Source organism: Staurois parvus, unplaced genomic scaffold, assembly GCF_062004578.1.
Source record: "Staurois parvus isolate SC_StPar_1 unplaced genomic scaffold, SC_StPar_1.0 ptg000673l, whole genome shotgun sequence".
Taxonomy (NCBI): domain Eukaryota; kingdom Metazoa; phylum Chordata; class Amphibia; order Anura; family Ranidae; genus Staurois; species Staurois parvus.
Window position 1 is genome coordinate 665455 of NW_028318469.1, and position 26319 is coordinate 691773.

The window sequence follows — 26319 nt, forward strand, 5'->3', positions numbered from 1 at the left end:
TAGATCTACCGGTCATCAGATGGGCAACCTACCCCAGATATAAGATTGGGTAACCACTGTGCCTGCACAATACATACAGATGAAGCTAGGTCTATCTGCATGGCACTGGCTTTGGTGTGGTGGGTTGCCCATCTGGCAAGGAGGTCTATGTGGAGGCATAGAGCAGGACATTCTGGTCACAAAGAATATTTTCCAGTTGGCATGGGGACCTGGCAACTAGGATTTCCCTAGATATAGTGACCTTCTCTGGTATAAAAGCTGAACTGACATGCAGGCACTTGTAGGTGTCTGCTATGACATGATAGTGGCATCTCATTACACTTACACGTTCTTGGAGGTTTACTTCAGCTGGTGGATGCAACATCAGCATACTAAGCATTATAATGTAATATTAAAGGATATCTAAATCCAAGAAGAGACCTTTTTATATTGCAGCTTGTTCATCTTAGATGTAGTGACAGCATTACATTTCTCCTTTTATAGGTGAGGAACATTTTTTAGTGAGTACAGAAAATACCTGTTATGTGTTTTGCCACAAATGCAGTGTCCTTTGTAATATTCTGTGATCTAAACTGAAATTGCATATGTTATCAACCTTGCAAGGTAATTTTTGCAAACTACAAATTGCCTTCATACTCCATGGAAGAGAAGAGAGGAAGACATGTTTGTAGTCCAAATCAGGGAGTAATCTAAGGTGAAAATCATGCATCCCTTTGTAGATATAGTAAAGTGAGTTTTATTCTGAAGCCCAGGATTTATACAGTGGTGCAAAGAGTATTGGTGTATATTTACAGTAACAAGCGTCCTTATTTTAACTTGATAAATGTTATATGATAGCTTGCATTTCCTTTTTCTGCTCGTAGTATCAATCAGCATCATAATAATCTCAGATGGCTATTTCCTGGTGTCAGACACCAACCCATTAATTTATTTTATTTTATTTTATTTTTTTTAGGCACAGTTAATGGAACACAGTAGAAAAGAATGGAAAATGCAATTAGTGTCCCAAAGCAAGCAATCCTCACCTTTTATTAGTTGTAGGGAGGTCAGAAGAGTGAAGGAGGATTGGCTGTTATAAGCCTGCCTAGCCTTACTTTTTATAGCTGCTTGACTTGTTTCTGTAATCCATAGTCATTTTAGAACTGACTAACTGGCTTCAATCACTTTCATTTTGTTTTTCCACCTTCTGCACATAGTAAGCAAGACTTTAGGAATCATTACAATTCCTAGTCTAATGTGTATTTCTCTAAACACCAATGTTCTTTTAGATGTGTTGCTGGTTGACAGGACAGGAATCACTAAGACAATGTGCTCCGAAAAGACGGGGACAATGCATAGATCAGGGAGCATGAAGAACAATACACAAAGGAATTCTTCCAGAGACTCAGTCCTACCAACAGCTACTGTTCTCCTGAGGAAGGAAGTCTTAAAACAGCTAGTCTGTAGACTGTCCTGGTCCATACCTGCCCAACCCACTCCCATCACAGTGGCTTTAATGCAGAGAATGTGCAGCAGTGCAGGAAATGGTCCTCCCTAGGTGGATTCCCTGCGGTCCCACATTGTCAGTTTATCATGCATCGACTATACATATTTCTGTATTCTCTCTGATCTTCTTTTCCTTTCTATCATCTTTGTTTACAGAGACATTTTCAACACTTTGCAGGATATTTTTTCTGAGTTAAACCGCTAACATGTACAGCATTTTCACTAACTGAATCTCTAGGTCCCGGTGTGTAAAGCATTAAAATACAAGATCTGCATCACTATACACTCCTGCCCTACCCTTCTTAGTGGTTAGCACTTCTGCCTTGCAGTACCAGGGTCCATAGTTAGAATCCCAACCTACGCTTTCTGCGTGGAGTTTGCATGTTCTCCCTGTGCTTGTGTGGGTTTCATTCAGGTACTTTGGTTCCCCTCCCACACTCCAAAGACATGCTTGTAGGTTCATTTGTTCCTGTATAAATTGGCCCTAGTATGTGTATATAATGCCTGTGAGATGGGGACCATAGACTGTAAGCTCCTTGAAGACAGAGGGCTGATGTGAATTCACAATATATAAGGTGCTGATTAAATTGTTGGTGCTACTTGTAATAAATACTTGTAATAAATAAAAATTAAATATTGTGTGCACTTTTTTGTATGTATGTATTTTACAAAGATGGCTGTGACAATTAAATCTATACCTCTTTGTTTTATACCCAGGGGCGGACTGACCATTTGGAAACTCGGGCACTGCCCGAGGGCCTGGGGTCAGTAGGGGGCCCCATGAGATGCCCCTGGTACCTTTTTCATAGGCTTTTTTGAGTTTGGGCAAGGACACAGGGGCCCCATGATCCCCTATTGCCCGGGGGCCCCATGAGTTGTCAGTCCGCCCCAATTACACCTCTATACTCTGTATTTGTAAAACCCTTTTTATATGTATAATTTGCCTCTGCCTTACAATTACTTACAGTACAGCGGTGTGACAGTTTTTATTTCATAGCCTGGCTTGTGCTTATAAGACCGTGTAGACTACAGTAACCTGTCACAACCAGCTATTGCCGCTAATTCTGGTTGCTATAGGTTATTGTACTTTGCGGTTTTTAGATTTATTTTTATAGGGAGATTGGTCTCAAATCTCATTTTCCCTTCTATGTCATGTTTATAGTCGTCCTGTATAAATATCTATACTAATACAGTTACTTTGCTTCCATCATAGATGGCAAGGTTCCACTTTCCCCTTTCAAAAGAGCCAATTCTGTGAGAGACCGAGTGAAGAAGTTTACAGAAGAGCCCCCAGGCATGCCTCCTCCTTTCAATAACAGATTCTCCAGCATGAGAGGTGAGAGACTCCCTGCAAGAGGAGGACGTGTACAGCTACAACAATTCCTGTTCTCTACAGGTCAGAAAAATGGACACGACAGATCTCAGGTGGGACAGGAAGAAAAGGTAGCCGCTAAACCTGCGATTAACCGCACCGCATCAGGGTTTGGCAGCCAGAAAAGTGCTCAAGATGCAGAAAGTGGTAACAGGACACAAGATAATAAAACAGCATCTGTACCTGATATCAAGAGCTTCAGGAGCAGCTCCATAAAAGGGTCCTCAGCTCACAGCTCTGCAGGACTCAGCACATCCTCCGGAGAAGTGAATAGGAGACTTCCCCAAAGCAAAAGCTCATTCATCCCAAAGCAGGACGGTGGGAGGAGCAACACAGACCAATTGCAAGTTACCCAGGCCAAAACCGAGGGGGGGAGACAAGTTGAAAATACAGATGGGACCATTACAAAATCAGTGGTACAAGGCAGTGCGCAACGTGATACATCACCTCTGCGCACATCTTCCAAAAGCACTCAGGGCAAGAAGCAGGACGACGACATGAAGACCTTGCTCACCATTGAGATCAAAGATGGACGGAATCAAGGGACTGGTAGTCGGATTGTGGGGCAGCCAGGAAATCAAAGAGCAGGTAGACTTCTATTTATTTAACACCTTTATATTAAAGTATGATGCGGTGGTTCCAAACCTCGGTCCTCAAATACCCCCCACCCACCCCCAACAAGCCATGTTTTGGGAATGTCACTTAGATAAAATGGTTATCAATAATATCAGTGATTGACGCTGATTTAAAGCAAGGTGAAGGAAATCCTGAAAACAAGACGTGTTTTTTTTTGGGGGGGGGGGATGTTACTTGAGGACTAATTTTGGGAACCACAGATTTATTGAATAAAGGTTTTAATGATACTCATAACTCTAGTTAATATTAAACACATGTAGATTAATGGTCACACAGTTTGATAAAACCTGGATGGTCTTCTGAATCTTTTTCATAATGGGTACCATAGGTTATAATGGGTACATTATACATTGTATCTGTACACATTGTATCTGCTGTGGCATACATACAAAGGGTGTAATATTTGAATTGATTTGGTGTTCTGCTGACCCCTAGTGGTGGGCATCTATAATGACTTTATGGAGAAGCCACAAACCTTATTGGGAGTGTTGAGTAAAAGCCAATCTCATTCAACAAGAATGGACATTTTCTGCCCCCCCCCCCCCCTCCCAACCTAATAATCCTGAGCCTTGATTTCATGGTGACAAACCCTATGCATTGCAAAACAAAATCAATTTAGTGAGTTGCCTTTTAGGTTCCCTTAGAAAACCTTTTTGATTATTCGATTCAGCTTGTTAAGTTCAAAGAGACACTGACAGTCTAGATTAATGGCCTAATATCCGTGTTGACTTGTTTATTATGCTAATATCACTTCTGTTAATACTGCCCATTGAATGATCTAGCCCAGTATTTGTATGTGCTCCTTATTGTAAATGGGCTGGATTTGCATGGCAAAATAAAATTTCCCCTTTTTAATGAACACTATCTACATTAATAAAAATGCAGTAAAATTAAGGCCTTTATTTTGTTTAAGTTGGCACAGTGCTGTTTAATACACAAATTCTTCCATCTAGTTGGCCTTCTGTACCTGCTGCCTTGTATATGCATATATACTGTATATCTCTGCAGTATCCATGCAGCTCCGCCACCAGTGTCTCTCTCCATTGTCGGCATGTTTACTTGGAGATGTTTAGCCCCTGTACAATGTCTTCTCTTAAACCATCCATCATGTGGCTCCATTACATCACTAGTAGGTCATGGAAATAAACAGAAGGCAGTTCTACCACATGCAGAAACCCTTATTGGCAGCAAAGAAAAGCATTGTTATTTTAATGTCAGTTAATAAAAACAGAGCACGGTTCTTAACTACTACTTTTACTGGCTCGGAGTGTGCAGACCTTTCTGGTGTATATACAACGGGCTTCTGCAAGAACTGTGCTTTCCATAAATGTTCCTGAATTTCATTTGATTGTCATTCAAGCAGATGTGTTTCAGCCCTATCTCTCTGTGGCAGCAAGGCCAAAAGACAAATGTAATAGTTTTTATTGCCCATTATGGAAAATGAGACTTGAATGTTGGTGTCTCATCATTTTAGGATGACAGGATAGTGATGAAGTCCTATAGGATATTGGCAATACAGTTTCTGCATGCCACAGGACTGATATTAAGGTTTTCTAATTGGCCTTCTCTGAATCATAACAGACAGATCCTTCTGCATATATCTGGGAAGAAACTGCAAAATCCCCACTGTTTATTACTTGATGGACTCAGAAAAGAGGCATTGGGGTTGATCTATGAAAGATGAAGCAAGAGTGTAGCTGTTTCCCAGATTTTATTCTCCATATCAATAAAGCTAGAAATATGTGAGCTTACCTTCTCTTTCACCAATATTCACAGTCAAACCCAACTTTGACAGTTGTCACACCATATTTCACCTGTAGGTGGCGAGGAGTCCCACAGCAGGATATAGATCAACACTAGCTGCTCATATTTTTTTATTCTTACTTTTTTTTTTTTATTACATTTCTTTATTTAGGACAACACAGCAAGTACATGCAGAGGCAAATGTTAGAGTGTCTAAGGCACATCTGAGGAGTATCAAAACATTGGTAGGATAAAGAACCCAATCGCAATAGATACAGAAATTATAATATTTCTGATACTCCTCCCCTGTTAAATCACTTGAGCCATTTCTGGTGTAAAAGTTGCAATTTCTTTCTCAGAATACAATACACCAGGTGACATTCAGGCTATACCAGTGGCTTCTTGTATTATTTAACTTGAACAATAACAGGATTAAACCCAAGTTTAGCCAGCAACAACTAGCTGTTCATTTTGGGATCAGTTCTGTAATATTTGCAATATATGACATTATCAACACTGTGTGAGTTCTGCATGTAATCTATGTGTGTAATAATTTTTTTTTCCACCTCCTAAGAACTTACATTGGGTCTGACGGCTTCTCCATTCAGAACTGGCAGTGGTGCCACCACCAGCAGCATCAGTACAAGTGGAGTCCATGCAGGCAGCGCGGTCACTTCGAGCAACATCAATTTAAGCAGTGGTATCAATGCAAGGAGTGTGAACACAAGCAGCGCCAATGCTGGCAGTGGAATAAGTACAAGCAGCTTCAATTTGGGCAGCAGGACCAATGCAAGCAGTTTCAATACAAGCGGTGGCAATGCAGGCAAAACTATCAGTGCAAGCAGCATCAGTGTGGACAGTGGAATCAGTACTAATGGTGAAAGCTCCAAGGTAATTGAAAACTGTTTGGTAATACAGATTAAAGCAGTTCATGATTTTTAAATCTGAATTGTAAGAGTCATTGGAGAGTTCAGCTGTCCAGTGTACATATTTAAATAAAATTTTCTGGCTTCACTGTGTACTACATATTCATAGGATCATAGTGACAACTAGTACCGTGTTTCCCCTAAAATAAGACCTACTCTAAAAATAAGACCTAGTACTACTTTTGGGAATTGCTAAAGTATAAGACCTACCCCGAAAATAAGACCTAGTTGTGATCAGGGCTTTTTTTTCCAGCCGGAACGTGGTGGAATGCCATTCCGCCACCTCCAGCACTGGCCTTGCGCACACCCATATCTACTGAATCTTAAAACAGGGAAGGAACAGATATTTGTGGATGCAGTGTGTTTAGGGGTGGGGCATCTCCTCCTGCAGCCTAATGCATGGAAGCCGATGCCCCAGGGGTGATCGCTGGCCAGTGGGGAAGAGGCGGAGCGGTGAGTAAGTGCACTTGGTGCACTGTGTGGGAAGATAGGACCCGAAACGGGAGTTACTGTCGGGAGGGGCCGGCTGCTGACAGCTGTGTTTTGCAAAGCTAGCTAACCATATGAGGGCAGTGGAGGGGGAGGGGGGATGTGCAAAGGTGAGCTGCAGTCAGGTGAGTTGCAGAGGTAAATTGAGTTAGGTGAGTTGCAGACAGGGTGCATAGGTGAGCTGCGGCAGGGGGGGGTGCAGAGGTGAGCTGAGTTGCAACCCACCTCTGCACCCCCCGGCCACAGCTCAGCTCTGCACCCCCCGGCCACAGCTCAGCTCTGCACCCCCCGGCCACAGCTCAGCTCTGCACCCCCCGGCCACAGCTCAGCTCTGCACCCCCCGGCCACAGCTCAGCTCTGCACCCCCCGGCCACAGCTCAGCTCTGCACCCCCCGGCCACAGCTCAGCTCTGCACCCTCCGGCCACAGCTCAGCTCTGCACCCTCCGGCCACAGCTCAGCTCTGCACCCTCCGGCCACAGCTCAGCTCTGCACCCTCCGGCCACAGCTCAGCTCTGCACCCTCCGGCCACAGCTCAGCTCTGCACCCTCCGGCCACAGCTCAGCTCTGCACCCTCCGGCCACAGCTCAGCTCTGCACCCTCCGGCCACAGCTCAGCTCTGCACCCTCCGGCCACAGCTCAGCTCTGCACCCTCCGGCCACAGCTCAGCTCTGCACCCTCCGGCCACAGCTCAGCTCTGCACCCTCCGGCCACAGCTCAGCTCTGCACCCTCCGGCCACAGCTCAGCTCTGCACCCTCTGGCCACAGCTCAGCTCTGCACCCCCCGGCCACAGCTCACCTCTGCATCCCCTGTCCGCAACTCACCCCTGCACTTCCCGGCCACATCTCAGCTCTGCACCCCCCAGACACAGCTCACCTCTGCATCCCCCATCTGCAACTCACCACTGCACCCCCCGGCCACAGCTCAGCTCTGCACCCCCCAGCCACAACTCACCTATGCATTCCCCGTCCACAACTCACCCCTGCACCCTGTCTGAAACTCACCTGTCAAGTCACCTCTGCAACACCTGACTGCAGCTCACAACTGTCTTCAGCCGGCCCTCTCCATAGTAACCCTCATTCACAACTGCCTGCAGCTCATCTCTGCACCCCCTGTCCACACCTGTACATTTAAAAAAGAAGACCTACCCCGAAAATAAGACCTAGTGTGTCTTTTTGATCCAAAAAAAATATAAGACAGTGTCTTATTTTCGGGGAAACAGTATCTGGGCAGGTTTAAAGCAGGACTCCAGCCAAAAATAACAAGATGAGAAAGAACAACCCATTCAAAAGATACAATGAAAAAAACACTTCCTTATTCCTCTTCTGGGTGTTCAGTTCCTTTCCACCCACCCACAGCTTCCTCAGATAAAATTGCACAGCCTAGGAGGCTGTAAGGTCAGTCATCCCCAGTTGATTTTCACACATGTACATTTGGGAGCCGGCTGTAAATCATCAGTTAGTGACAGCTGGCTCCCAAATCCAGGAATTCGGCGCAAGAACCTAACAAGCGAAACCTTCAGGCGGTAATAAGGCAATGCTGGACCTATTGGGTTGGTAAGCAGGTATTTTTTAAATCAAGAGCTACAGTATTGGTAGTTGCTGACTTTTAATTTTGTAAAATGGAAGTGAAGTTTCTCTTTAATAATTGTAGTATAAATACATCTTGGCATAATGAAGACAAATAATTGCCTCAGGCAACTCCATAAAAAGGTGACGGAAAAGCTCACATCAGGAGTACATATAAATAAATCAATAAGAAATTGTTACTGTGACAATCGCGGCGTCAGACCCCCAGCCCTTCTCACCAACTCGTGACAGAAGGACTAGCCAATCTAAAACCGCGCTGTCACGTGCGTAACAATACCACGCTCAGATGCACCCTACACAAAGATTTTCCAGCTAATGGACCACAATCTGTGTACCTGCAGTCTGAGAGCGATTGTTACTGGGTCAGGTTAATTACGCAATTAACCCTTCACACTGCCACCACCGCCTTTTTGTACAGAGTAGGAGGAAACTCGCCAATATTAGCAATAACAATGTCACCGCAGATGTATACAGAAATTTAAAAACATACAGTAGCGCTCTTCAGAGACAGGGATTCTTAGTTTGCATTAAAGAGCTTTAGAAACAGTTCAACACTTTCAGAAAGTAAGATTTATTACTAAAAGGTCAAAAGGGTGCAAAAAAAATATTTACAGAAAAAGATGTAGCCAATATATATCTATACAAATACAGAGACCAATAACAAAGAGATAACAGAAAGAAGTTTAGAGAGGTAAAGTACTTGCCCTCAGCCTTGGTTTAAGCAGCGTTCAAGTGTCAGAGCAAAAGGGTACCGTTCTCCCAAAGTTGGTTCCAATGTCAAAAGGGAGAATACTTCAACTTCAACTTAACTCTACTCAACTCTCTGCTCCAAGCATAACAGCCTTTTTCTAGGAACTCAGCAGGGTGTCTCCTTGAAGCAGAGAACCAATCACCTCATTTGGGGAGGGTGTTGGAGGCAGAGACCCAAGCTAGAACCAAAATCCCTCGCAGTTTATATCATGATCAATAACTTACCCTCGGTGCATGTAGCAGCCTAGCCACTAGTAGATTAATATGCACAATCATCTGCTGAATGTCTAGATATTAAATATGACATACCTGCTTGGGTTGGTTAAGGAGATATTGTTTTCTGCTCTCCTGTAGATTTCAACTAGGGGGTGTAAGATATCAGACGGCTTGCATTAAACTGAGCTAACCGAATATATGCTTGGTTTTTATGTAACTATTTCCCAGCTCCAGATATAAAATATATGTAAAAGTGGGGTTTTAAATGTAAGTCTGTTTTACAGCTAGCTGGAATGTCTTTGAAGCTCACTGAAGGACTGGTTTATGGCTTTACGATATCTCAGATTGAGAAGCTAACAGACACCCAGGCATCAGCTAGTTTGGGATTTATAACCAGGATGCTGTCCTGCTGTGCCTGATTGCCTGTGCACTTCTGAAACCTAGAGCACAGGGACCACGTGTCACTCAATAGAGAAGGAGGGGGGATTGGAGGAGGTAGAGAGATATAAGATGGAGGATCCTTAGCAAAATGGATGACCGTGTCCTTCTCTGTGTGCACAATTGCTACAGTTACATAGTCTGGCTGACAAAAGTCCATCTAGTTCAGTGGTGGGCAACCTTTTTTTTCAACTGAGCCAAATCTCGCCAAAACCACGATTGAAATTTATTTTGAGAGCCACATTTTTAAAACTGAAAATACATCTCCCATATAGTAATTCATCCCCCATAGTAATTCATCCCCCATATAGTAATTCATCCCCCATAGAGTAATTCATCCCCCATATAGTAATTCATCCCCCATATAGCAATTCACCCCCCATAGCAATTCATCCCCCATATAGTAATTCATCCCCCATATAGTAATTCATCCCCCATATAGTAATTCATCCCCCGTATAGTAATTCATCCCCCGTATAGTAATTCATCCCCCATAGTAATTCATCCCCCATAGTAATTCATCCCCCATATAGTAATTCATCCCCCATATAGTAATTCATCCCCCATATTAATTCATCCCATATAGTAATTCATCCCCCATATAGTAATTCATCCCCCATAGTAATTCATCCCCCATATAGTAATTCATCCCCCATATAGTAATTCATCCCCCATATAGTAATTCATCCCCCCCTATAGTAATTCATCCCCCATATAGTAATTCATCTCCCATATAGTAATTCATCCCCCATATAGTAAGTCCCCCCCCATATAGTAAGTCCCCCCCCATATAGTAAGTCCCCCCCCATATAGTAAGTCCCCCCCCATATAGTAAGTCCCCCATATAGTAATTCATCCCCCATATAGTAAGTCCCCCCCCCATATAGTAAGTCCCCCCATATAGTAAGTCCCCCATATAGTAATTCATCCCCCATATAGTAAGTCCCCCCTGTGTCAATTCACTTACCTTTGCTCCGCGCGTTCCTCTCGCCGTGCTTCCCGCGCCGTTCTGGTCTTCAGGGCGGACTGTGAGAGGAGAGGAGTTCGTCACGCTGCCCCGCCTACATCCTGGCTGCCCCGCCTACATCCTGACAGCTGCAGAGTCCTGACTTTTGGGGCGGCCGCCCGAGAGGAGGGAGGGGAGCGGGCGGCCGTCCGAGAGGAGGGAGGGGAGGGGAGGTGAGGGGGCGGCCGCCCTGCACACGCCCGTCCGAGAGGAGGGAGAGGAGGGAGGGGAGCGGGCGCCCGGCACACAGAAGAGCCGCATTTAAGCTTGTAAAGAGCCGCATGTGGCTCGCGAGCCGCGGCTTGCCGACCACTGATCTAGTTCAACCACTAAAAAAAAAAAAAAAAGTATAATCCTATACCCACAGTTGATCCAGAGGAAGGCAAAAAAAACACAGCAAAGCACAATCCAATTTGTTCCTGCAGGGGAAAAAATTCCTTTCTGATCCATCGACAGGCAATTGGATATTCCCTGGATCAACTTTACCTATAAATGTTAGTATCCAATTATATTCTGTGTATCTAAGAAAGAATCCAGGACTTTATAAAGCAATCCACTGAGCTGGCCAGAACCAACTCTTGAGGGAGTCTATTCCACATTTTCACAGCTCTCACTATGAAGAAACCTTTCCATGTTAGGAAAGCATATGGCACATCTCTAAATCTAAAGAATAGTCCTTCCACTAAAAATAAGTGGCCATCCCTTCACCTATCTCCAAGAAGTAGACCAGCAAGGGAGATGACCAAGAAACCTATGACCACTCTGAAAGAGGTACAAACTACAGTGGTTCAGATTGTAGAGCCTGTAACTGTTGCCTACATGCTTCAATAGTTGCAGCATTATGACAGAACAATGGACAGGGAAGACTTTGAAATCCTGATGTATTCTGCAAGAATCTTAAACCTAGGGTGAAGACTTGTCTTCCAGCAAGATGGTAACACCAGGAGAAATACCAAACTACATAACAATGGCTTGAAACAGTGGCAATGGCCTGGTTTGGCCAAGTCTGGCCAAAGTCTCAATCCTTTAGAGAATTTATAGCTAGGCTTGAAAAAACTTTTCTGATTCTGATGCAACAATTCAGAGCTGGAGCAGTTATACAGAGGAATGAGAAACTGCAGTGTCCAGATTTACAATGATAGAGGCTTATCCATACAGAATGTAATTGCTGCAAGAGTGGAATCTACTACCGTTTCCCTGAAAATAAGACCTACCCCAAAAATAAGACCTAGTACTGTTTTGGGGAATTGCTGCAGTATAAGACCTACCCTGAAAATAAGACCTAGTTGTGGTCAGCTGTTCCACCACCTCTGGCACTGGCCCTGTGTACACCAATATCTATTGTCTCCTATAAACACAGAAGCGAGGCTTTTGTGTTTCCAAGTGACAATCCCTCTTGTAAGTAACATCACCATCCGCTCCCACAGAACAGACCCTCCCTACCTCTGTACTCGGTGTGGGACAGGGAAGGAACAGATATCTGCGGGCGCAGTGTGTTTAGGGGTGGAGCATCTCCTCCTGCAGCCTAATGCATGGAAGCCAATGCCCCAGGGGTGATCACCGGCCAGTGAGGAAGAGGCGGAGTGGTGAGTGCCCTTGGTGCACTGTGTGGGAAGATAGGACCCGAAGCTCACTTCTGCATCCCCTGTCTGTAACTCACCCCTGCACCCGTCTGTGGCTCATATCTGCACTCTGTTTGAAACTCACCTGTCAAGTCACCTCTGCAACACCTGACTGCAGCTCACAACTGTCATCAGCCGGCCCTCTCTATAGTAACCCTCATCCACAACTGCCTGCAGCTCACCTCTGCACCTCCTGTCCACACCAGTACATTAAAAAAATAAGACCTACCCGGAAAATAAGACCTAGTGTGTTTTTTTGAGTCAAAAAAAATATAAGACCGTGTCTTATTTTCGGGGAAACACGGTAAATGACTTGAATGGAGCATATATTTTATAAAGGCCATTTTATTGGCTTAACATACATTCTTTTTTCCAGCTTCTTTGACAAATACAACCGCCTGCAAAAGTAGCTTCAAACATCCAAACTCAAAGGTGACTTTGAATGTTTGAATCTTAGGTCAGTTAAAGCAGTGTTAAAGCAAACATTTTTATTTAGTGCAGCTTATAAATTCTTTAATGTGATGGCTGTATTTGTTTCCTTTTTTTTTTCTTCTTTTTTTTATATTTTCATTTAGTGTGCTAGCCAGTAAGTCTGTTGTTTTTCAAAAGAACAAGCTTTCTTGCAGTTACAGGGATGAGATAAATAATTTAATACTGACAGTGGTGCTTACAACGATCAGCTTTTATTTATGTGAAACCTTTATCCCAAAAGAAAACTGTTTACTGTAACCGCTTATAAAATATTAGTGGCAGTCTGGGTTTCAAAAGATTTTCCTACAGGTATTACCTGGAATAAAACAGAATACACTGTTACAAGCAGACGTATGTTCAGGTTCACCCAGGATGTTAACTGAGAAACCATAGGAAGACCTAGAAAACAAAGCAGCATGAGGAATTCTCATAAGCCCCTTTTATATGTGCTAGTGCAGAGCTGTGAGTTCTATGGTGCCTGTCAGAATTGATTGCATACTTAGGCTGGCCATAGATTGATCGTGTTTGTTTTTTTTTCCCCAGATTAGCCTGCTGGCTGATTGAGGGGAAAAAAACACAGATTTCCCCATCCACACAAGCGAGGTAGATGGAGGAATCCTCCCCACTGTGCTATTGTATTTTGACAGCGAAGACTCCTCCACTGTCAGAATACTCAGGTCAGCACTGCAGCCGCTGATCAAATGAAAATTTTCCAACAGTCCTGTTAGTCAGAAGGCAATCGTTAGATCACCTTCTATTGACCAGGAACAGTCATAGATGAAATCAGACTTTGGTTTGTCCCTGCTGATCTAGCTGAAATTTCAATCCATCTATGGACAGCTTTAGGGCCAGTTCACACTACAAAAATGCACTCCGGAAACGTTTTTCCGTACAGTTCACACCACACACCGTTCCGGTGCAGTTTTGATGCAGTTTGCTATGTTCCAGTATGGTTCTGTGTAGTGGTGCACTGAAATGAAAATTCTGGTGCCGAAAATGAAAATTCAAAATGCACTTGGCCGAAAACCGAAATGCGCAGTTTTTAAAAATGAATATATATTTTTTTGGAAAAAAATACACTTTGATTAAAATAAACAAAAAAAAAACAATATATACCTCATTTTTTGTAAACTATGAAAGAGGATGTTACAGCGAGTAAATAGATGCCCAACATGTTACGCTTTAAAATTGTGCGCACTCGTGGAATGGCGTGAAACTGCAGTACTTAAAAAATAATAGGTGATGCTTTAAAATTTTCTACAGGTTAGCAGTGTAAAGTTAGAGGAGGTCTAGTGTGAGAATTATTGCTCTTGCTCCGACGTTCATGGCGATACCTCACATGTGTGGTTTGAACACCATTTACATATGTGGGTATGGCCTACATATGCGTTCACCACTACATGCGAGCACGGGGGGACAGGGGCACTTTAATCTTTTATTTTTTAATTTATTTAATGTTATTTTTGGTGGGTTTTTTTTTTGCACTGTACCTTTTAAAAAAAATTGTAATCACTTTTATTCTTATCACAAGAAATGCATGCATCCCTTGTGATAGAAATAATTAGCGACAGGTCCTCTTTATGGAGAGATATGGGGTCAATAAGACCCCATATCTCTCCTCTGCAATGTAAAGCATTGGATCAAAAAAAGCATTGATCTAGTGCTTTTAAAACAAAACAAAAAATGGCCGGAACCAGAAGTGACATCGCTCCGGTCCTCCAAGGGCATAGAGATGAGTGGAAGCCATCTTTCCATCACTAATTTCTATGCCCAGTGCCGGGATCGTTCAGTGGTTTCTCAGGTATGGTGGTGGCGGACGGGCAGCGGCGAGGGGTGGCAGTGACGGTGGGTGGGCAGCGGTGAAGGGTGCTTTTCGGTGCTTTTTTCATAATGGCCGAATGGGGTGTTTTCGGTCGAAACGTTTTGGCCACCGAAATTTCAGTGCATCCATAGTCCTGTGCAGAAAAAATGCAGCATGTTATATATTTTTTTTTTTCTGCACCGGAAACTGACTGAACTGACTGCACTGATGTGAACTAGTGCCATTGGAATACATGGAAAACACTGCAGATGCATTTTTGATGCAGAAAAAAAGCTCACTGAACTGCATCTAGTGTGAACTAGCCCTTAGAGTATGTAGCAACAGTAATTCCACAATCCGCATTAGATTTGGCTCAACATAGAATCAATACTAAAACCGTACTGTTTGGAAAGTCTTAAATACTTTCGAGTTGAACTGAACTAAAGAACAACAGTTTTTCAGATGACCATCTGCAGAAGCCAGGGTTTCCTGCAAAGTATTGTTCTGTTGTTGGCAGCAGAAAGGTTAACTTGCTGCTTCATCTCTAGGAATAGGCAGCTTCCTGCCACCTGCTGCGTCCGTATCTTTCTTCCCTTTGTGTCTGCACAGGGATGTTATGTAAATATATTTATAGCTCCGGTCTGTAAACATTCCCCCATATCTGGATTAGAATGGGAATCGGAGCTGGGCCCAAGCTGTGTCCTTGGACAGATCCATTCTGATTTGTGACAGTTACTCTTCTGGAAGGCACACCCACCCCACATCCTGCCTGGTGTCTGGTATACTGGTTACTGTCCTGAGCTTGCTTCCCAGACAGAGCTTGTCTAACCATGCCTAGTGCAGGTACTCAGGAGCTGGATAACCAGCTCTCAGAACCAGTGTACAGTGCTGAGCATGAGCTCCGGATTTTTCAGAAGCAGATCACACAGCAGATGCGAGATATGGCCATGCTGTTGGAACCTCTGACAACTACGGTCAATGACTTGAAAGAAGAGAATCTTCGACTCCATATAGAGCAAGATAGGCTAGTACGGCAGGTGGAAGAGCTTACACTTTTCCTTGGTGTGCAAGAACCTTGCAACTCTGTGCCTCATCCTCCAAGATTTGCAAGCACTCGTAGATCCTCCTCGGTGCATCTGTCTCGGAGTAACAGTCTTGTAAGTGTCCTGGTTAAGCCATTGTTACAACATGTTGTTTAGATATTGTGGTCTGTAAGTTCTTATCTGGGCAGATCTTCTCTGCATCTTTGCTCCTTTATTGTCCTGCATCTTTGTTCAGAAAAGTAATTTGTTCTGTAGTATATTTGACTTTTTTCTTTAAATAGAAGTGGCCCCCCTTTTCTGTTGTTTTTTCTTACTTGGCACAAAACATGTTTTATTGTCCGGCTTAGGTATGTATACATGCTTTTTAAGGCTTTGATGCAGAGATGGATGGCAAATTTGTCTTAGGCTTTTGCTCAACTGTCAAAGTGCCTGCAGACTGACCTATCTGTACCTGAAAGCCTGATCTCTTCCACTGAAGGGAAAATGGTTTACCTGGAAGCAGATATCCAAAATACTCTTCTTCTTCCAAGTAGACAGGACTCGGCAACGCCATCACTTTTGCAGTATGAAACTGTGGTGCTTTCGCACATTTTACATGGCGCTGTGATGTCATCATTGGGCCAATGCCAAAGGTAGATTCCATATTCTGACCCCACTTGTGCCCCGCTGGCTCTGGAAAATATTTTTGGTAAAAATATATATGTAAAAATACATAAAAGCAACATAGCATACAAAATTCCTGCTAGTTCTAAAAAATAAGACTGTACTGCATTAATACATAAAGCTGTGTGTGAGTAAGGTCTTGGGGCTTATTAACATGTGTGCTATGGCCTGTACAGTGTGAATCACCGTTTTTTATTTATTTTATTTTTTGTGACTTGACCTATGTGCAGGCAGCTTATGGTACAATATGGGGATGCATTGAGTCCTATGGGTACACAGCCGCAGGTCCTAATTTGACAAGCATGTGGGTGCAGGTGTATGGCTCCGAGCATAGACAGTGTGCTTTCGGGGCCACACAACTGCACACATGTCAGACTAGCACCTGCAGCTGTGTTCATAACAGCTGACATGTCCCCATAGGAAAATGGGAAGCTCCAACCACACAAACAAACCACTCATTCATACTGTTTGGGCCAGAGAACCTGTTTAAATGTGCTTTTTTAAATTATTTTTGTAATTATTTTTTTTTATATGTGTATGTATGTGTGTGTGTGTATGTGTATATAATATATATATATTATTTTTTTTTTTCAGAACACTGCTGAGAGGAGGGGCTTTGGTGAAACATCAGGGGTTTAAACAGACCCCTGATGTTTCATTTTTGAGACAGAAAGGAATTGAGGACCTAGATTCCCATTCCACTTCTCTGCACCCTCAGGCTTCCTGTTCATTCTCAAAATGAAGCATGGTAAACAAATTTACTGGAACTGATCCCCTGTAGTCCCCCCTCCCCTGCACCAGCTGAGAGCCGCCTTCTCCCTCCAGCTTTCAGCTGCTGCAGGAGGGAACTTCTTCAAGTAAATGCCATCCCGCTCCTGCACTGATCACCCCCTCCTGCCCAGGATCCCCTTCCCCCTACCTGTCAGTTGCCCAAGTTCCACTGTTGAACTGATGAAGCCTGGGCCCTGTACAGAAGGGTCTTTGGTACCCCCTTATCATGCACAAACATATAAGTTTTGCAGGCCAGGGAAAAAGTCCCCAAGTAAACTTTCATATCCTAAAAAAATATGTGATCAAATTATTTTGGCTAGCTAATAGTTAATATTGATGAATTATCTAAAAACATTGTTTGCATTAAAATTTGCAGTGATATTAATTAGTTACAATTACCCTTTTCATAACTATTTTAAGGTTTTGCAGTAATGTCATTTGCATTGTTCTGCAGTCCTTGTATCCTATAATAGCTCTTGGCATGAGGAAGCAGCCAAATGTCCATGTGTTTGTGTGGTTCATTGGCAACTCATCCATCCAAATCCTCTATTGTCTGCTCTGGTTTCATATCCTGTGGGCAGCATTCACATAAGTAAGATTGTTTTCTGACACATGAAATTGTGTAGCATATGTAGTGAAGAACAGCAACACATGGAAAGCAGTCCCTGACCACCCGAGAAACTGAGCATTACTAATTATTACTAGTGATGAGATATACATTTATCCTAATGCATTAAGGGAAAAGGTAATGAAAAAATGTTTTACAAAATGTTAGCAGTCTGCTACTTGTCCAGGAAATGATAGCAGAATGTTATTCATCTTACCTCTAATTGCCTGCTCTGTTTAAAGTTTAACTCCAGATCATGGGCGGACTGACAAGTCATGGGGCCCCCGGGCAATAGGGGATCATGGGGCCCCTGTGTTCTTGCCCAAACTCAAAAAAGCCTATGAAAAAGGTACCAGGGGCATCTCATGGGGCCCCCTACTGACCCCGGGCCCTCGGGCAGTGCCTGAGTTTCCAAATGGTCAGTCCGCCCCTGCTCCAGATATTTGGTAAAAAAACACACAGATAATGTACCTAGATGTATTTTTTAATTAATATATATATATATATATATATATATATATGAAATAAGTATTTGATCCCCTGATGATTTTGAATGTTTGCCTACTCACAAAGACATTATCAGTTTAAAAATCAAAAGGTAGGTGTATTGTAACACTGAGAGACAGAATAGCAACAAAAAATTCAAAAGAAATGCATGTCTAACAAACTATGCACTGATTTGCATGTTCATGAGGGAAATAAGTATTTGAACCTCTTCACAAAACATGACTTAGTACTTGGTGGCAAATCACTTGTTGGCAGTCACAGAGGTCAGACGTTTCCTGTAGTTGGACACCAGGTTTGCATACATGTCAGGAGGGATTTTGGCCCACTCCTCTTGGCAGATCCACTTCAAGTCATTAATGTTTGGTGGCTGACGTTTGGCAACTTTAACTTTCAGCTCCCTCCACAGATTTTCAATCGGATTTAGATCTGGAGACTGGCTAGGCCACTCCAGGACCTTAATGTGCTTCTTCTTGAGCCACTCCTTTGTTGCCTTGGCCGTGTGTATTGGGTCATTGTCATGCTGGAACACCCATCCACGACCCATTTTCAATGCACTGGCTGAGGGAAGAAGGTTTTCACCCAAGATTTGACGGTACATTGCTGTAGCTGGCCAGCTAAGACCAGTCCTAGGTTGCTAATATGGTTCACATATATGTGTATACCAAACCTGCCAATAACCTCAGTACAGTGTATATGTACATATGTTAAAGCCAAAAGCAGAATCATTGCTGTGATTTATGTCTTTGATTGTTATATGACATTTATATATTCATTGTGTTAGCAGAAGCAGAAAAGGAAAATATGCCTTTAAGAGTTAGTATAGCGCTGAACCAATCACAGACAGCCTCACACTGTACAGAGCCTTAACCAATCACAGCCAGTTTCACATCTATGCCTGTGTAAAACTCCTTGCTAGGATTTTCTAGAGACACATGCTCACCAGACAGAAGAGGAAACAGTTCCAATCAGAGAAGCATTATGGAAGCAGAGAAGGCCAAATAGGTATTTAATGCACTTGTGTTTTCCTCTATTGTTTAACAGTGCAGGTAGATCTGTGTGTAAAACTGTTGTGTGTGTTTACTTTAGTTCCACCGAACTTACGAACCTATCGAATTTACGAACTTACGAATCGTCACTGTAGAGTAATCATAATCCAATCGAATTTACCGAATCTATCGAAATATACAGAACAAATTTATCGAATCTATTGAACCTATCGAGATAAGCTATCGAATCAAACCACTGTAATATGAAAGAAATAAGCTACTGTATGATGAATGAAATAAGCCATTGTAAGCAGTGTTATATGAAGAAGATTGAAGTTATTAAAGAAGTTAACTAAAGTATTTGGTGTGCTCTTTAAACCTACTGCATCCATAGAGCGGCATTGGAGGAATTACAGAGTAAAGTCAGTCTAATCAAACAAAGAAACAGCAATTGCATAATTTTTCTAATGCCTCAGCGCACTAGGCACCAAAGGGTGCTGCGCCTGCCACAATTGCCCCGTCCATCGTCCCTTTGATGTTGTGCAGTTTTCCTGTCCCTTTAGCAGTAAACACCCCCAAAGCAGAATGTTTCCACCACCATGTTTGACAGTTGGGATGGTGTTCTTGGGGTCATAGGCAGCATTCCTCCTCCTACATACACGGCGAGTTGAGTTGATGCCAAAGAGCTCGATTTTGGTCTCATCTGAACACAACTCTTTCAACCAGTCCTCCTCTGCATCATTCAGATGTTCAGTGGTAAACTTCAGACGGGCCTGGACATGTGCTTTCTTGAGCAGAGGGACGTTGCGGGCACTGCAGGATTTCAATCCTTGTTGGTTTAGCATGTTACCAATTGTTTTCTTGGTGACTGTGGTCCCAACTGCCTGGAGATCATTGACAAGATTCTCACGTGTAGTTCTGGGATGATTCCTCACTGTTCTCATGATCATTGACACTCCACGAGGTGAGATCTTGCATGGTGCACCAGACCTAGGGTGACTGACAGTTGTGTTGTGTTTCTTCCATTTGCGAATGATTGCACCAACTGTTGTCACCTTCTCACCAAGCTGCTTGGCGATAGTTTGGTAGCCCAGTCCAGCCTTGTGTAGGTCTACAATCTTGGCCCTGACATCCTTGGACAGCTCTTTGGTCTTTGCCATGGTGGAGAGTTTGGAATCTGATTGTTCAATTGCTCCTGTGGACAGGTGTCTTTTATACAGGTAACAAAATGAGATTAGCAGCACTCCTTTTAAGAGACTGCTTCTAATCTCAGCTTGTTACCTGTATGAACGACACCTGGTAGCCAGATATCCTGCTGAATGATAGGGGATCAAATACTTATTTCCCTCATGAACATGCAAATCAGTGCATCATTTGTTAGACATGCATTTCTTTTGAATTTTTTGTTGTTATTCCATCTCAGGAGGATCAAATACTTATTTCCTTCACTGTGTGTGTTTTCTAAATCTATTTTTAAAATGCAGCTTGTGTAGGTACTCGAATTTGAGTTTGACCCATCCTCTTGCAATATCCTATAAACCATCACTTATACTAAGAGAGGGAGTTTCGGCACTAGAGTTAATCTAGCATGTTGCATGTGCAGGTTATGTCAAAGAACATTCTGACCAGATTGGAAAGTACAGAGGAGCATGGAGGTGACCTAACTCTGTTGGTTAACTGTGGTAGAGAATAGTTGGGCCACCAACCTGGCTTTGCAGTCTGGCAGGATGATGTACAGTTCTGGACTGAATGGACAGGAACAGAGGTCCTAAGGTAGCTAAACACAGCCCTCAATTGTTGTATTATATTTAGTTATTTGGCTGGAGTTCAGCTTGCAGTCTTTCAAGAAGTGACATACAAGTTCTTCCCTTGTTTTGCAGCAAAGTTCATTTTGTACAGTATATTCCTAGTAATATTACAAAGGTTCTCCTACTACTACTACTCAAGCTTTAAAATGCCCTTTGTTACTGTATTATACCCTTCGACTGATATTTTACAGTTGTGATCAGCTTAAGGAATCTTCAGGGTGGAGCTAAACTCCTTCATTCACACATAAGGAATTCTCATTGGTGAACAGTTCACAGCTTCTTAACTCTCACAAGAAAACAGAATCTTCTTAAAGTGATTCTATACCTAAAATGTTTTTTTTTTCTTTAAAATGATTTTGCATAAAGAAGCCCCAATCCTCTTCTTCTCGGGTCGCTCGCTGTCGATCTGGGCTCCTCCCCCCTGCTGAGTGCCCCTATAGCAAGCCAATTGCTATGGGGGCACGCTTGCATGTTTGCTTCTAAGCCAGCTCTGTGTGTCCATTGACACACACAGCATGGCTCCGCCCCACCTCTTCTGTCTCCTCAGTGGCTGTGATTGGCAGGAGACAATGGCTCCCACTGCTGCCTCTCTATCCAGTGAGGGGACAATGTGCTCTTGTGCACATTGCTGGATCGAGATCTGGCTCAGGTAAGTATTTAGAGGGGGCTGGGAACTGCATGCAGAAGGTTTTCCTTAATGTATAGAATGCATAAAAATAAGGTAAAAAAAGTAACGTTCCAAAAGGTGAACTTATCCTTTAACAAGCTGGTGGGTATGGCTTAACAATAGGAAAGAAAGGGGCCTGGGGATACGTGTTCGTCAAGAAGAGGTCCCTGCAGTTGTGTTTTGGACGAAAGACTGTGCAGCTCTGAAAAGAGTCACACAGTGAATATCACTGGACTGGGGCTGACGGTAAGTATCCTGATGGGCTACACACGAGAAAATGAAAGGACGGCTGTACCAAAGCACAAGCTAAGAAACATAAAATGAGCTGGGAATAGTCTCATCTGGAGAATAGTACATTCATGAAGTAAAATTCAGAGGACAATGCAGGCCTCAGATTTGAGGAATGCTTTTGGTGTATCAGAGACTGAACAAAAACACTTTTTAGCATGTAGTATTGTCTCCTGTCTCTTATCCTTTGCTAATTTTTTGCTGCTCATCAAAGATGTTGGATGTACCATATTTACAGATGTATGTACAGATTTGCATCGATCCTAACAAAATTACACACTTGTGTCAAATGAAAGTATGAAAATATGGAAACACAAAAATGTGGCAAATTAACTTTTCAGCAAAATATTAACCTACATGACATATCTCTTTCCCAGGTTGAAGCAGAACAACCACAGCAGACTAGCCAGCAAATAGAGGTATTTCTTCCTAGCACATCCGAGAAGGTAGAACCAGAGAAGAAAGCAAAGCTGACAGCAGAGGAACTGCGCACTATAGAAGATGAGGATGTCCTTGATAAAATGGTGAGATCATTGCAAACTGGCTGCTACTATAAATGTACAGTTGAATTTGTTTTTGCCTGATTGTGACAATAAAACACCATCTGGTTAGTTGGAAATGGGGCCCGTGTACCCTACGTCCATCTTTATGTTGGGTTGATTTCTGAAGCAGAACATATTGCTTATGTAAACCAATATAAAAACAACTGACAGCATCCTATTTTTGTCATATTTTTTCATCTTAACTCCAGAGATAAATGGAGACATTTTAAGATAACGGAAGACAAAGGCACACTATAAATGGAGAGAGGTTGTCACATTACAAAAACTGTTTTCAAACAGTAATGTGATGGTCTCACCATGTATGGGCAGGGAACCTCTGGATCTCTTTTATGATGTATTGTGCCTTGCAGAATTCTGGCCAAGAAACTGGTTCTTTTCTGTCTTTGCAGAGATAAGTCAGCATCTTTCTACACTGCTTGTTCCAAGTAATGGGCTATGCACTGAATTGTAAATGTGTACGTTGGAAGAAGGCATTACCAAAGAATTTAATAAGCAACCAGATCTCCTGTTAATGGCAACTCATGATGTAACTGCCAAACCTTTTTTTTTTTTTTTTTTTTACCTCCTCAAGAGGTGGACATAGACGTACGTCTTTATAATATGCTATGTGCATATTAATACATACCGCAGAACCCCCAACACCAGCCTTTCTGAAAGAAACCGGAAATTCTCCATATTCCATATTTTTCTCCTTTTATAAATGCCAGCATTGTGTTCCCACTCTCACTGACTACCTATGAAAATTTGGAGTCCATGGATACCTTAACACTGATTATTTCCTCTTCTATTGCCTATAGGAAACGTAAATTGAAGGACCATTTCATGTTGCATAAATCAATCATTTGAGTATTAAATACAGAACTGATTCAAGCACATATAGATGTTGCCCCTTTTGACATTTTATGAAAAATGCTTCTTTCTACAGCTGGATAAAACCACAGACTTTGAAGAAAGAAGGTTGATCAGAACAGCCATGAGGGAGTTACGACAGAGGAAGAGAGGTATATTATTACATGTATCTTTCCTTTGCAGGTTCTTCGTGTTTTTCTTTGTACTGCTTGGAGCCATATGCACTTGATGCTCTTTAGTCATTTCCAGAATATTAGAAAGCTGATTTACATTCTTTTGAAAAGGCTTGATTCAATTTTTTGTTTCTCTCCATTTCCAGAACAACGTGAGAAAGAGAGAGAACAACGCTTACAAGAGTTGAAGAACAAGGAAAAGGAAGCTCGGCTAGCAAGAAGCACAGAGACCAGTCTGCGGCAAAGTGAGACTATAAATCATGGCAATGCTGTCAGCACCGTCACCAAAACACAGACACTGGTGCAGTCCAGTAAGTTTATGGTTTGGGAAAGTACTAAAAGTTAATTCTATAAGCACACTTTCAATTCACATGAATTTTTGTGTGTTTTTATTACTTCAGTTGAGTGTCTAGCATTATGCTGTCCCCAGGGGATAATTGAAACATTATTCAATTGATTTGATTTGCAGACGATGGCAGTAGATCATCAAGAACAACTACAATGGAGGCTAGTTATATGAAAAGATCAGAAAGTGAGTATTTATATTCCTGGCCATGGCACAGTGTTATTTAACCAGCGATTATAGTAATCTTGAGCACTTTGGGGTTAATTTACTAAAGTCAAATAGACTATTCACTTTGTGAGGGAATTTTCTGCAACTTAGGAAATGGGGTGAAACTGACTTTCATCATCCAATCCATTTTTTTTTTAATTTTCCTTGCACTTGATACATTATTACTTGCAAAGTGGTTTTCACAACGTTAAATAGGTTAAAGGAAAATTCCCATGCAGTATATATAATATGTAAAAAGTTAAAAAAAAACAAAAACAGCAATAATAATGGTCACTTTATAGTTCTAGCCTGGGAAAATGTGAACACTGATTATTTGTTGTGGGTTAAGCTAGCAATAAATGGAGAGATGTTTCCCTGAGAACAGCAAGTGAGAAGACCTCTACCTGTCCTCTGTAGTGTGGGGCTGTTGCTTCTTACCCCAGACTGTGACCCATGCACTGTTCCGTATTTTTCAGCAAGAAGAAAGAATCCAGCCTGGTTGCAAACACACATTGAGAAATCTGTGAGCAATACCAAGTGCTTCCAGAGATTGGTTTTCATTTCCCAGGATAGGCTTAAACATACCAAACCTCATATCTTTGAGCCCAGGTGTTGAAATAAGCTGTTTATGTCCTTACTTTTCTCCTCATCGTGCTTTTTAATTTATCAGTTTTTTTTGTTTTTTTTTATTTGAGGGAGGTACCTTCTATATCTTAACATGTTTTCACAGAGACCAGAGCTCTTTCTTGTTTAGATATTAGAGAGGAAGTGATTTGCGTTTAACTGCTCATATGCTAAGATATGGATCTCTGTTGTTTTTTTTACAGATGGTGGTACAGTTGTTCAGACAAAATCTGCTTCATATAGCTCAACGTCTAAGAAAGTGGGCAGGTAAATACAAGATGTATAAAAGGAATGTATGCTGGATTTGCACATATACACTATATTACCAAAAGTATTGGGACGCCTGCCTTTACACACACATGAACTTTAATGGCATCCCAGTCTTAGTCTGTAGAGTTCAATATTGAGTTGTCCCACCCTTTGCAGATATAACAGCCTCAACTCTTCTGGGAAAGCTGTCCACAAGGTTTAGGAGTGTGTCTATGGGAATATTTGACCATTCTTCCAGAAACGCATTTGTGAGGTCAGGCACTGATGTCGGACGAGGCCTGGCTTGCAGTCTCCGCTCTAATTCATCCCAAAGGTGTTCTATCGGTTGAGGTCAGGACTCTGCAGGCCAGTCAAGTTCCTCCATGCCAAACTCGCTCATCCATTTCTTTATGGGCCTTGCTTTGTGCACTGGTGCGCAGTCATTTTGGAACAGGAAGGGGGCATCCCCAAACTGTTCCCACAAAGTGCATGAAAGTGATCAAAATGTCTTGGTATGCTGACGCCTTAAGAGTTCCCGTCACTGGAACTAAGGGGTCAAGCCCAACCCCTGAAAAACAACCCACACCATAACCCCCCCCCCCCCCCCCACTCCACCAAACTTTACACTTGGCACAATGCAGTCAGGCAAGTACTGCTCTCCTGGCAACCGCCAAACACAGACACGTCCATCGGATTGTCAGAGAAGCGTGATTCGTCACTCCAGAGAACACGTCTCCACTGCTCTAGAGTCCATGCTTTACACCACTGCATCCGACACTTTCATTGCACTTGGTGATGTAAGGCTTGGATGTAGCTACTTGGCTATTGAAACCCATTCCATGTAGCTCTCTACGTATTGTTGTTGTGCTAATATGAAGGCCACATGAAGTTTAGAAGTCTTTAGCTAATGACTCTGCAGACAGTTGGTGACCTCTGAACACTGTGCACTTCAGCATGTGCTGACCCCACTCTCATTTTACATGGCCTACCACTTCATGGCTGAGTTGCTGTTTCCAGTCACTTTCACTTTGTTATCATACCACTAACAGTTGACTGTGGAATATTTAGTAGCAAGGAAATTTCATGGATAAACTTATTGCACAGGTGACAACCTATCACGGTACCACGCTTGAATTCACTGAACTCCTGAGAGCGACCGATTGTTTCACAAATGTTTGTAGAAGCAGTCTGCATGCCTAGGTGATTGATTTTATACACCTGTGGCCATAGAGGTGATTGGAACACCTGAATCCAATGATCTGGAGGGGTGTCCCAATACTTTTGGCAATATAGTGTATTTCATTTATTTTAATTTTCCTTTTTCCTTGACCATGAGTAACTATGAAAGATTGCTCTTTAATATTTATGTAGACTTTATCCAGCCAGAATTTGTATTCTCTTCACATGTAAAGCCTTGTATCACCC

The 26319-nt window shown here is 42.6% G+C and overlaps 1 protein-coding gene across 2 annotated transcripts in view; it reads left to right on the forward strand.

Annotated features, from left to right (window-relative positions):
- The window catches only part of SMTN (smoothelin), a 188172-nt gene that overhangs the window by 127951 nt on the left and 33902 nt on the right, over positions 1-26319 (forward strand). For both annotated transcript variants that reach the window (XM_089652203.1, XM_089652204.1), the window contains exons 9-15: positions 2699-3445; positions 5811-6127; positions 22261-22407; positions 23372-23447; positions 23615-23779; positions 23938-24000; positions 24849-24912. In XM_089652203.1, coding sequence (XP_089508329.1) covers positions 2699-3445; positions 5811-6127; positions 22261-22407; positions 23372-23447; positions 23615-23779; positions 23938-24000; positions 24849-24912 — 1579 coding nt within the window. The remainder of the gene's footprint in view (positions 1-2698; positions 3446-5810; positions 6128-22260; positions 22408-23371; positions 23448-23614; positions 23780-23937; positions 24001-24848; positions 24913-26319) is intronic.